Source organism: Pelodiscus sinensis, chromosome 6 (genome assembly GCF_052426305.1).
Source record: "Pelodiscus sinensis isolate ZL-2025 chromosome 6, ASM5242630v1, whole genome shotgun sequence".
NCBI lineage: Eukaryota > Metazoa > Chordata > Testudines > Trionychidae > Pelodiscus > Pelodiscus sinensis.
The window spans coordinates 71202285-71215696 of NC_143057.1; the positions used below are offsets into that span (position 1 = coordinate 71202285).

The 13412-nt window shown below is 38.3% G+C and overlaps 1 protein-coding gene across 2 annotated transcripts in view; it reads left to right on the forward strand.

The window, feature by feature from the left end:
• The window catches only part of LIX1 (limb and CNS expressed 1), a 40171-nt gene that overhangs the window by 21693 nt on the left and 5066 nt on the right, over positions 1-13412 (forward strand). For both annotated transcript variants that reach the window (XM_089779313.1, XM_089779312.1), the window contains exons 3-4: positions 5170-5310; positions 10689-10784. In XM_089779313.1, coding sequence (XP_089635439.1) covers positions 5170-5310; positions 10689-10784 — 237 coding nt within the window. The remainder of the gene's footprint in view (positions 1-5169; positions 5311-10688; positions 10785-13412) is intronic.

Sequence of the window (13412 nt, forward strand, 5' to 3'; positions counted from 1 at the left end):
GGTTGATGGACTTGCCTGAATATCATTGAGGTTTTTTTAGTTACGAAATAATACCTATTTTAAATATTCCATATTCTTTCCTTGCCAAGTATGGAAGTTTTTGTTTTTGAGTGTTTAAAAGTATTGCTCTAATGAGGCTATTTTAATATCAGGTATTTTTATCTGGAGACACTAAAATATCAAAGCTGGCCTTTTAATCAAACTTTTACAATTCTGTATAATGTAATGTTAATTTTACAGGGGATTTTAAGTGGTGGGACTCCCTGAACAGATATATATGAAGCTTTGAGAGAAGTCAGATACAGCAGACTTCCTATAATCCAGCACCTTTGGGAACCAGGGGGTGCCGGATTATCAGATATGCCCGAGTATCAGGAGGTACTGTGGCAGGGGGGCTGTGATGGGTCTGTGGGGGGCGGTCAGGTGGGAAACGGTGCAGTGTGGGGCCAACCCAGCAGCACCCCAACCCAGCAGCTGTGGGGCCAACCTGAGTGGCGCTACTGGGCCAACCCGGCAGCATCCCAGCTGCTCTGCCCTAGGGCTTCCCCAAGTCTGCCGCTGGTCAGTTTCAGCAGCTGCGGACCTGGGGAAGCCGGGGGCAGAGCAGCTGAGGTGCTGCCGGGTTGGTCCCGCAGCGCCGCTCAGGTGAGGGGCGGCGCTGTGGGACCAACCCATCAGCACCCCAGCAGCTCTGCTCCGCGCCGCTTCCCCAAGTCCACAGCTGGTCAGTTTCAGCAGCGGACTTGGGGAAGCGGCGCGGAGCAGCTCCAATTGTCCGACTGGCTGGAGCACTTCCTGGTTCCAGTTGGTGCCAGACTATCGGGAGTGATGGACCACTGGATGCCGGATAATTGGAGTTTTATTGTATGGGTGAGAATCCGATTCAAACTAATTGGCAACTTTTAAAGACCAATCCAATGAATCAGAAGATGTTGACTATTTTAACTGCAGTCCCTTGAAATAATTTAGGATACAGTTTTTCAGCTGCAGAACTTTCAGAGGAATTTCATTGACACCTGTTGTCCTACCTCCTTTAAAAAAAAACCCCACCTGTGGCTTTTTTTTTTCTTCTGTTAAGTGAAGTAAAATAGAAGGAGGTTGGCCTCAAAACAGGAATAGGGAACAAGGGAGTAAAGTGTAGGAAGGAGCCATGTATTGAACAGGCATCCAACCCAGCTCCATTCACCCTTGGAGGTTACAAGCTTTCCTAGGATTTTCTTTCAAATAGGCTGCTGAATGTGTAATACTGAAAGTTCTCATCTTTCTTCTAGACCTGTGTGAAAAGTTTCTGGCACGTGGAGTTGGCTCAATTTTGGTTGAACATTTCATAAGAGAAAGGTAAAAAAATTAGCTGTAACAATAAATCAATTTAGCAAACCCTATTCAGTGTAGGAGAGGAAAGATACTTTTACTTTATACATTTAAGAACAATTCTGTAGTATTTTTCAGCTACTGTGTTTGTTCCTCATGTCTTTTGTGAAATTAACCACATAGTTGCAAAAGTAGCACTAAAGTGACCTATAGTATTTATGGGGGGAGGGGCGGGGTTCAGACAACAAGCATTAGTCAAATTCCTCTGAAAGGTCTGCATCTGAAAAACTGTATCCTAAACTATTTAAAGGAACTGCAGTTTGAATGTTTCAGGGGAGTTGCTCAATGAGCTTCTCCTCTCTGTGTATGTTTGCAGTGGTTGTGAATGGTATTTAGTTAATCTCTTAAAACTAAAGCCCTCAGCTTATGCCAGTAACTAACAACCTATACAGCATAGAGTTGCTCTTCGATGTCTCCATTTTTTTCTGTGGGAGTGGCTGGACAATTGCTCCTCTCAATATATAGAATTCTATTCCTGTTCATAGCTAGGTGCTACCATGGTGATATTAGTGCTGTGGCATCTTTAGAAGGTGAATGACGCTATCTCCATTTCATCAGACCTCGAATTACTTTCCCCTGAGGCTTGTTAAACATTGAAGTTAAGAGAAGAGCTAACTGGCTGAAACTTATGACAGAAGAAATGTGAAACAATAGCTACAGAAAATATCCATTCACTTATTTGCCTACTTTTTATTCCACAGGTTTGCAGGCTAGCGGGGAGGGGATTTGGGGAATAGCCACATCATCCCTGAAAAGAGTTTTTTCCTCATCTGTACTTGGCAAGAAAATTGCTGTGTTTCCTATGAGATGCAAACCTTGGCAAAGTTGTCCCTGTCATATCCAGATTTTATTTGATTAAATTGATTATATTGTATTGTATTTAACTTTTAGGAGACATTTGAAAACCTCTTTGAAGCTTAGTTGGAACAGAAGGCAGCTGCTTGCCTACTTAGCTGTGTTTTGGGAGGGAAACACATTACACATGTGCTCCAATGACAATTACTACTTGTCTCATCATTTGCTTCCAAGTGTGATGAATGGTATTGATTCTGATGTATCAAGTCCTTTATGTTTTGTGATTTAGAGATTGTTTCTCTCCTCGTGTTTTACTCTGATACTTGAGCTCAACTAAGGATGCTTAAGCACATGTTTGCCAAGAGATAAGTTAGTCCTCCTCTCAGATCTCATAGTTACCCTCTTGCCCCTGGTGATCCCACAGAACCCAAATTTGTTGACTTTTAGACCACATTGCAATTTTTTCCCCCAAGCTGCTTTCCAGGTTCAGATGAAGCAAGGTGCACTTGAATAGGGCCCCATCTCTAACTGGATTGACATTGCAGCCATGCAGATTTGGCCCATAGCTGTGGGATGGGCAGCCAAGCCAAACTTGAATGAGTTAAGTTGCAACCTGGGTGGGTGGCTGTGGGATAGGCTTTGTGGGAGTAATATGGAGCACTAGGATGTTCAGGGTGAGGGGGAATATAGGAGGCTCTGGCTGGTGGGGGTGAGGTGATAGGAACTGCAATGAGTGGAATGTACAAGAGAGCTACATTGTTTAAGATATCTCATTCAAAGCTGACATAACTGCTGGTGACTACCTTTCAATAGGTGTAAGTTACATCACTGCAGACCTCCCACCATCTCTCTTCCCTACCCCCATCCACTGCTATAGGGTATAAAGACTGAGCTCTCTGATGGTCCTAGTCGTAAGGGATTTCACCCTTTTGTATTAATATTCAGTGCTCCACTATAACTTAAGCCCTGGATAATTCAAGACTTCTTTGTACCATTTGAGTCACCCATGCTGAAAACCTTTGCCCTCTGAGAAACTAATTTAAATTTTGCCCTTTTAGTCGCCAGCTCAAATGAGTTCTAATCAGTTTCATTCTCCTGTGACTGAAAACATTTAAATCAAAGAAAAAAATGCAGTGGGAAAGTCATATGTCACAGTTTAAAATTAAAATCTATTTCAGTTAAGTCTATATATCTCTTGTTACACTTAGAAAATGTTAAGGATTGCTCTTCTCTTCCAGATTTGTAAATCTCTTGATCTCCAAAGGCTTACCATTTGCTTATAAATGTATGCAACTTCTTTGATCTGCTGCTTTACTGGCTTTACTTAAAAACTAATAGTTTCTTTTATCTGTCATTTTCACTGAGTTTCATCTTCACAAAGATGGTTTAAATCTAAATGATTTGGATTGGTTTTTATTAGAAAATTTATTATTAAAAACATACAAGTCTGAGTTTTGCTCTCAGGATATGACAGCAGAGGTACTACATGCAACCTACAGGAGAATGTTTAAAATTAATACAGGAAAAACAGCTTGGTAAAATGTATAGATCCATGGCAGCCCTAAATGGATATAAAAGGTGTGTGGAATTGCTCACAGAAGGGTCAAGTATTTTACATACCAGGAGTAGCTGTGGGCTTAGGCTACATGAGGCATGTTCAAATTATCAAATTTAGTGAGTAAAAAAATCAAACTATAAAAAGGGAATTTAAATGATTTTCCCTTTAGAAAACCCATTCTTTAAACCTGTGTGCTAACAATGGAATTTTTGTAAAAAGAAACCAAAATGGCTTTCTTTGAATCTAAACATTAAATGTAATCAATTTAAAAGATAAGCTTTTGAAACATCTTAATCACCAATGGCCAGTGTTTGGTGACTATGCCTGCATTTTCATTGCTTATAGAGAGGACAGTAATAATCATGTTCAGAGTTGCTAGGCATCCCACTGGTAAAACAGCACATCTGCACTCTCATGTCTATACTAAGGGTTTCATCAACAGCCAATTAAAGTCAATGGAAAGACTCCAGCTGACTGCAGCAGGCTTTGTATCAGGTTTAAGAAATTCATTATCAGGAAAGCTGAGGGAAGAATCATTTAAGTGTGTGTCACTGTGATTGGGCACCCACCAAAAATATAGTTAATGGGTTATATGCAGAGTAAAAAATTGAGATGTCTAATTGCTGACAGCTAATTATTAACAGTCTAGCTAAAAAAATCACATTCTAGTCAGGTTGCCAATATGAGATGTTCTTCAGCATAACTCTCAGTATGTGATAAACGAATAAACTTAAGAGGTCCCTCTCTATTAGTTTCTATTTACGTTTTGGTGGGCTAGAATGCATGGTGCTTGAAAGTGCTAATAAGATTTTCTCTCAGAATGATTTGAACAGAGGAAATTAACATGAACTTGAATTTTTAAAGATACCTCACTGAAGGGAAAATCAATGGAAACTGAGAGCCGTCTTCTCAAGCTCTCTTGAAAACCACATCTTTAAATAATTCTGATTAGTTGTGTTGGTTTTTAAAAAATGGAAAAACAATTTTACCAAGGAATTCAGTGTCTTTTCCCATTTCTTTCTTTAAGCTGGCCCATTTTTCATGAATTTCTTACTTTACCCATGTTTTTATTTTTAATTTTTAAAAAAATTCTTTACCAAAAACCTGGTTTTCAGTGGAAATGGAATTTGCAGTCAATGAAAAAAAGGATGGATTTCAAAAAATTGAATAAAAATCACAATTTTGCAAAAATTAGAAATTGTAAATAATAACAGTTTTGAGAAGAGTTTCATTTTGGATAAAAGGCAATTTTTCAATGAAAAATATATTTGTATGAGAAGCCAATCAACGTTATTGACAAAAGCACATTGTCCAATGTTTGTGTGGAAATACAGTTGTCATTTGGAATTCTCTGTTGTAGTAAGACAGACAAAAACAGCCCCACCATGAACCTGAGTAGTTTTCCTATGGTCTATAACTCCCTCTGTATTTATGAATACTTTCAGTGCTGCTTAAGCAGAGCAGAGGCAAGACGAGATGCTGCAAAAGTGGCTCTGATCAACTCTCTGTTCAATGAATTGCCTTGTCGCAAGATCACAAAGGAGTTCATTATGGAAAGTGTTCAAGAAGCGGTTTCCTCAACCAGTGTAAGTACCAAACTGTTTCTTGACTTGTCAGCTATCCTGACAGGCCCTTAAAAATCAGTTACAGGCTATCAAACTCAGGGAGTTTAATTTGCTTATGTAATCTCTTGGAAACTCTTGTTTTAGAGGTAATTCTAATGATGGTGTGTCACTATCTAGTCAGAAGGCCAGAGATTTAAATTGTCAGTAATGCCTGTTAGCCAGGTTGCAGACACTGCTACTATCACCTTAAAGGAGTCACTAGAGTTACTCCTACTATTGTCATTGGACAACTAGTAATGTATTGATTTCCCCAAAGATATTCTGATGTAGCATATGAAAGTGTTATTCAGATCTGAACAGATCCTGAACAGAGTGGCATGATGGGATGGGTATGTAAAGTGATGACGCAAATAATTTCGTTCACACTGGCAGTCGTCTTCATTTTCTTATCTGTTTGTCTGGACAAAGTACTATTTATTGACTTCTGAATGTTTTCCCCCAAGATTTTTTATAAAAGTTATTTTAATCTCCCCAAATTTCCAAATGAAAATAATTTTAGCCTGAGTTACAAAATATAGTCTCTCCTCCCCCCCCCCCCCCCCAAAAGAGTTTCTAAATGTATGTGAAATTGATCTCTATTCTTTTTCTCATATGACTAAATGGGATCAACATTGGATAATGTGGCTCACAAAAGATGTTTTACCACAGTCTTGGCCAGTATGTTGAGTGGTGTATCCTGCACTATGCTAGGCCATTTAGACATGTTTCAGGAAATCCTGAAATATAAGATAGAATCAAGCCTATAAGTTACAGATAATGGAAAGCTGGAAACTCTAACATGTCCCTTTTGTCATATTTGGATTTGTCTCATACCTGTGTGAATCATCGTCTTACAGAGCCAGTTTCAGCTCTTGGGTATTTCGGTATAAATCCAACATAGTTCTACAGACATCATTGAGATGCTCTTGGTTTACACTGATGTAACAAAGAGCTGATTCTGGCTCTGTAAGATGATTTGAAAAGTCTCTGGAGTCGAATTCTGCCATTTTCAAAGACAATATATACATTTATGTAATTAATTACAGCATTATGAGTAAAAGCAGCAAAAACCCCTGGGCTAACAGTGCAGAAAGTTAGTCTAAATCCTTAATTTATTTAAATGCATCTCTATGTTTATTCCTTAACCTTATCATGACACTGGTGGAGAAATGAGTGAGGGAAGGAACTTGCGTCATTAAATACCAAACCTGAATCAATCACAGTAGAGGGAACTGAGCCCCAACATTTATACTTGTCAGTTGTGGGAAGGTCCAGCAAAGATCAACCCTCTACTGTTAAAGTTTAAAATCAAGAACGCATTCTGATAACCAAAGACTAAATTTCTTTCAAGATTATTATTAAGATTTATTCTATTGTACTTCTGTGGGGCCCCAGTCAAGGTCAGAGCCCACTCCAGATAAGCATGGCACACCCGGTGAGGGGAGGGGCAAGGGAGGGGGAATGATTCCTGCCCTAGAGAGTTCATACTCTAAGACCAAGGAGAGTGATGTTTAGGAGATTCCACTGGAGCTCTGCTGCTGAATGGCAACAGAGGATCACACCCTAAGTGTGAGAGGAAATTGGGGGAGGGGGGGGTCAGTTTAATTTTTAATTATCTAACCAAGTATAAAATTTGGGAATATTTGTGTTGTGCACTGATTTCAGGTACAATTTCCACCAGCCAGAGATGGGTACATTTCAATAGTGGGTGACGTTTCTATTTTATGTTTATCTATTGATATGATTCAGATATAAATATAGATGGGTTGCAATTATATATGCCTGATATAAATGTAAACTTAATTATACCTCAAAAATGTGTCAACGTATTTATTTAACAAGTAACAGATAAGCTAAGCTTCCGTAACCCCAACCATATTATTGAGTTAATGGAAGCTAACTATTCCCAGCACCTTCAAGGAGTGGGTCCTAATAGTTCTAATGAATTCTTGAGATATTTTGAAACCGTGTTTGAGGACTTTCTTTCACTGTTCTCTCAATTAGTGGAAGACATAGGACCAAATCCTCTGCATTGCTTTGAAAAGATTAACTTTCTTTTCTTCTTAAATTATCACACAAGTAAAAATAAGTGGGAAACCATAATTCCATTGTAAGTTTTTCTAAATAGTTCTAAGGAACAATTTCTCTTTGTATCCATACTAATTCCCAAAAACTCTGGTTTGGCAGCTCTGCTTGCCCTCTGACTGACAAATAAATCATTAGGGACTGGGGTTTTTCCCCACTACTGTCATGGCAAACGTTGGCCAAGCAGAATCTGGAATTAAATAGAAAACAAAACAAAAAAGAAGCAATTTCTAGTTCGGCATTGTACCATGTGGCTAAAATCAATGTGGGATGTAGCAAATCTTTATAAATGAAAATGCAGGTCACTGATTGGCTTATGTCTTGGACTGACAAAAGGTTCATTGAATTCCTCCCATCTCTTCAGAAGGAGCTTCTGATAATAAGTGTGGACCAGATTTAAAATAGTTTAGAAACTCTGTTAGCAGCTTTTAGTGAGGCACACTGCCTTCTAAAACTCTCCTTCTCCTTTACCGGATGTTCAGGGAGAAGGGAAAAGGAAGCTTTAGGTGAACTTATAGAGGAATGTAAGGAGATGTGGGCTATATCTGGTCTGAGGCTCAAGGGAGAGCTTTCTTTCCTAGTATTTTGAAACATATACACTTGGAGAAACAAAAATCCATGCAGGTTTGAAAAAATGGAGCATGATTTATTTATACATGAAATTTAAAGGGAGGTTCAATTTAATGTAATTTATCTTTTTTGTGGACATTTTGAAGGTAAAAGGACATACATTTCGCAGACTTCAGGGTGAATTTCCTCAGGGATATTTAAAAGCCAGCATAAATATTTCAGCAGCAGTGTGTTAATATTACAGCATTCAAAAGTTATAAATTTGCTGGAAGTTTTAGAAGCACTATCTTGTGTTAGGGATCTGTTCAATTCAGCACAACTGCCACTGAACACCTTGGGTTATAAAAGGGAATGTATCCAAGGTAGTTCATTCAGATGCTCCTTTTTTAAGTTTCCAAAAAGAAGAAGAAAACAACCCAAATTCAAATGGATGGGGAATTTAGCCACTTCCTTACCTAGCTACTCCAGAGGACCACTGAAAAAATATTTGCTTCATTAGGGTTTATATCCCAAAAGGGACATCAGTATGCTCTTAGTATCACAGAGTTAGCATGTGGGACTCAAAGTATGAATTGTGAACACACAGGCACAACAGAGATAAGTCATCCATAAGTGCTTACAGGTAGACTGGACTAATTTAACAGACATTTTTGGTGGATCATCTCAAATAAGTAAAGCTAGGAGTTCCGATGATTAGGCAGCAGTCCTGCACAACCAAGAAGAGACTGGGGATGAGATGTAGTTTCATAGCATATCTCACCTGAGGCAGTGATGAGCATTTTGAGGGCAACAGGCATTACCATAAAGAGCTGCATATCTGAATTATCATTGACTCAGATACATTCTGATTTGGAGAGTTAACCACTGTTTTTTACTTATCAAAAATTTCCATTCCAATCAAAACCCAAGCTCCACCTCAAAGTTTCAGTAAGACACTGAGGGACCATTGAAGCCAATTCAAGTTGCATATTGATGGCGAAGGGTAGAAATTTGCCATCTGGTTGCCTCATTGGAGTGGGGGGGGAGCGGGCCGGAGGCCGCAAAGTGGGCAATTTGTTGAGGGTGTGGTGAATTGCACTTTTTTCTCTGAGCACCCTCTCATCTCCAGGAGCAGTGCTGCCATTTTCTTCAGCACCTCATGCCTCTGCAGGCTAAAAGTCATCCTTTATGAGTTGGCGTGGTTTGGCTTTCTGGTCAGGTCACATAATCCAACCACCTTCTGAGTTACAACAAACTCAAATACAAAATATTCCTTGCCCTTCTGGATCATTAACAACTAAAATGGTCAGGGCTTAATTCCCTTTCTGTGATTAATTAAGCAGGGGGCCTCCCATATTCCTCTAGATTGTAGTGTATAAGGAGGAGCCACTCACAACAGAGTCCTTCTCCCTCTCTCGTACTTTCTTCTAGCTTCTGGAAAGATTCTTGCTTTGACATGGCAGTCAGTACCAGAGGGCAAAAGGAGAAGGAAAGAAAATGGATAGTAAACAGGCCTTTATATATCTGCCTCTGTAGCTCCGTCCACAATTTACATCTAAAAGAAACCTTTATTGAAAAAGAGTTCTGATGAAGATCATGTAGAAACATGACCATATCTCTTTTAGAGGAGATACTGGAAATCCCAAATTATTTCTTTCTTCTTAGACTTAAGATGTTCTTTCCCAGATTTAGGAATAACTGAAAGTACAGCTTCTCTTAGAATGTGTGGGAGAGTTTGCTCACTCTTGGTGTCATTGAACATATTCATTCATCCAGATGTTAACTTTCAGAGAACTTTGTGTAAAATTCATGTGCATGTGCTTTTCCAGTCCTAGCAGACCAAACACTGCTGTCTTTCTCTGATTTTACATCTTTGAATGATTAAGCTGCTCCTTCCTCCTGTAGCTATGTGGGAACAGCCAGCAGACTTGATCTCCTACAAGTCTGAAGAATGATATCTTCTGCATGGAACTGTACATTGGCCTTTAAAATCTTTAGTATGCAAGATCTGAGACAGCTCAACATGAACTTGAGCTAGCCTGAAACATCAAGTCAATGTGCAGTCATAGAGAAAGAAACAAGTGAGCCAATTAGCCAAGCAAGGGAAAGTGGAAAAGTGGACTGCCTGGGTGGGTGAAAAAAGGAAACCTAATATTGGAGAAGCTATCCAATCACAGGATTTCTACCCAAGATCAGGGCTGTTTTGTCTGGGAATGGCTCCCAAAGTCACTAGATGATTGGAACTACAAAGAGGCAATAAGGTCAGTGGGTGGGTATGGCTCAACACATCACATGAGCTCCTAAGCTTCTGAATGCTTATCTAAACACAAACGTTTTGAGTTTCAACCATCTCTAGTTAGTTCTTTTTCCATGTATCCACATTCCCAATGATAATACGTTAGTTGGAGTCTCATTCAGTATCACTCCAGGAAGACTGGCAGATCTCCTAAGGATTCACAAAATTTCCTGTTAGAAAGATCAATATTTAATTAGAAATAAACTAAAATATACTAGCTGTCACTGTACTTTCAGAATTCCTGCATGGTGCTGGAGAGGGTTGGTCAATGTAGTTGTGATTCACTGATTTTTACTTCCAAATTGTTTAGCAGGACAGGGAAGGAGGGAGGGGCATGATGGATGGTTCAAGTTTTCAATACTGGCCTTTTTTATTTTCAAAAACTAACCAAACATCCCAATATTAATCCTTCTCTCGTTTCCTTCCCAAGGGTTCTTTAAGTGATGCTGATGACCCAAGCACAAGCATCGGGGCCTATCATTATATGTTGGAGTCAAACATCGGGAAAACTATGTTAGAATTTCAGGTATATAAAATTGTGCTTCTTGATTTATTCACTTTTGAAAGTTAAGTTTAAAGACAATGTGAAGGGTAGGCAGGCTGATGTCAAGAAGGAACTCTCAGATGCTCTGTCCATCTGGTCAGTTGCCTTGTTCTCTGCTTTCCCTGGTTAGCAGCCACATCTTTTCAGGCTTGGTTATCATCTTTTTTCATAGAAATGCTATATGTCTTCACTTTGTCTTGCTCATAATGCCCAAAAAAGGAAGGTGCTTTGTCTTCTGTAAATCAAAATAGCTGAACCTGAAAAAAAGAGCTTTGATCAGGAAGAATTACGGTAGCTGTAGAATGAAGCAGGCAAGTGGAAGTAGTGAAGTACAAAATTCCCCAAGCAGGAAAGAGCTGTATGGACATCCCTCAAAGGCCTTTTGAGCCTGTTTGCATGAATCCAAGCTTATGAATCCAAGATCTGTGATATCCAGTTGTTACCAAGGTACATCACACCTTGTTAAAGATAATCAAGTAAGATTGATAAACACTGAAAACCTATGTGTATTGGCTCTTATATAAAATAGGCTCTTGACATTAGTAAGAGTGGGTAGACACTCCCAGGACTTGACATATTAAACCAGACCTTCCAAAGTACCACTACATATGGAACAATTAATAATCATGCACTAATTAGTAGAACTTCATCACTGTATACGTTTTTCAGCTTAATTGATTGCTGTTTGAATATATGTTGGAAAAATGCTTTTTAAAAACAACACATTTATAAATTTCAGGAGGGGTAGCCCGTTTAGTTTGCAACAGGAAACATTTAAAAAAAATAGTCTAGTAGCACCTTAAACACTAACAAAACATGTAGATGGTATCATGAGCTTTTGGTGCATTTTGCCCATGAACGCTCATGATACCATTGACATGTTTTGTTAGTCTTTAAGGTGCTACTAGACTATTTGTTGTTACATTTATAAGTGTTTGTCAAAATACAAGTATGGTGGATGCATTTCAGTTGAGGGCTCAGCACAGAGTAGCAACAATGAGGAAAGTTAAATTTAAGATCAAACTTCAAATCTGAGTGACTAAAAGCCATAAAAACAAATGCCAATTATCATAAAGTGGCTATTATAGAAGAGACCCTCCTTCCTCATTACTCCTCTGTTGCTATCCTCCTTCCATCCAGATCTTTGGTGTGTGCATCTTCTGATCCCCCTGTTCATATCCTCTGTAGTTCTGTATTCATATTCAGTATTCGGTGAATGCTGATAGCAATTATCCAGATGATTTTGTTTAAAACTGAGTTTTGTTCTAATCCCTAATTAAAAGTGGCAGTTGTCTTATATTGCATTATTGAAGACTATACCTTGGGAACTAACCAAAAACTGATAAGGTCTCTGCATTTCGATGAACAGTAATATTCTTTATTTACATATATGCATTCCTATAGAAATTCTGTGCTAAAGACAATGCAAGTATTCTACTGCTTTAGCACATATTGGGAAGTCAGAAATCCAGCACTGCACGTCACATTTGATTTTACCATGAATAGCTAAATACTGTCTAATGTAGTGTATAAAGGGAAAAATATTCCTATTTGAATGCCTGGTGATTGGAAGGAATGGTAATTATCTATTGCACTTTGTCAGCTAGTCTTTGCAACATTATAGTCTAGTCTGAGAGATGTTGTCCTTGAGTAATGCCTTCAAACATTTAAAATATTGGAGAGCTAATACAATCTCCAGGCAGATCTGTTTGTTCATATCCTTCCAAATACACAAAAAATATCTAAAAACCTCATGTATAAACATGATTCCTTTAGCTAGGTCTCAAATATAGAGCTATATGAAAAGAACATGTTTATGGGATGAGGTTTTTAAAATGACCCCACTTATTTTTCAAATTATTTAATTTATTATTTATTTCCAATGAAAAATAGACTAGGAAGAAGAGTATGTGTATCTGAATCACCAACTGACTGTAATTTAGGGCTTTTTTTTTTTTTAAAAAAAACTGTTTATGAATCAAGACTAGTTCATGCACACTGCCTCTGAGCATTCAGATTTATCTAACTAGGACAAGCAAATACATAAGTAATGTAAAAATAATATTCAAATTAGTGGAAAAGGGAAATGACTAACCAAATGAGATGGCACAACCTCACTATTATTCTGAGATGTGAATTTTGAACTACATATTTCAAGAAGCCCAAGCAGTGGGCTGAGCTGTACCCTGCCTATAGTAAACTTCAGATTTGGTTTGGTCAATGAGCAAGTGAAGGATACCAATTCAAATTAAAAAAAAAGAAGAAGAAAAAATGAATGATTTTCCATTTATTAAGATTAACAATTGAGGAAGGGTGAGATGGGATTAAATGACATTTCAAAGTTATTGGCAGACCTTTTGCAACAATGAGAATACCTAATACCTACAAGAATTCACAACCTCTAATGTCTCCGTCTTTTGGGATTCCCATTTGCATTTTCTCCCTCTCTTAATACTCAGAGGTGGTTATTAACAATGATTTAAATAAAATCAATCTTTAACAATTGCGTAAAAAATATCACTTAGATAAATAAAGTATCACTATACATCTTTTACAGATTTCTCTTCAGTTATGCATGTGGGACCACATGCTATGCTTTTAGCTATAACA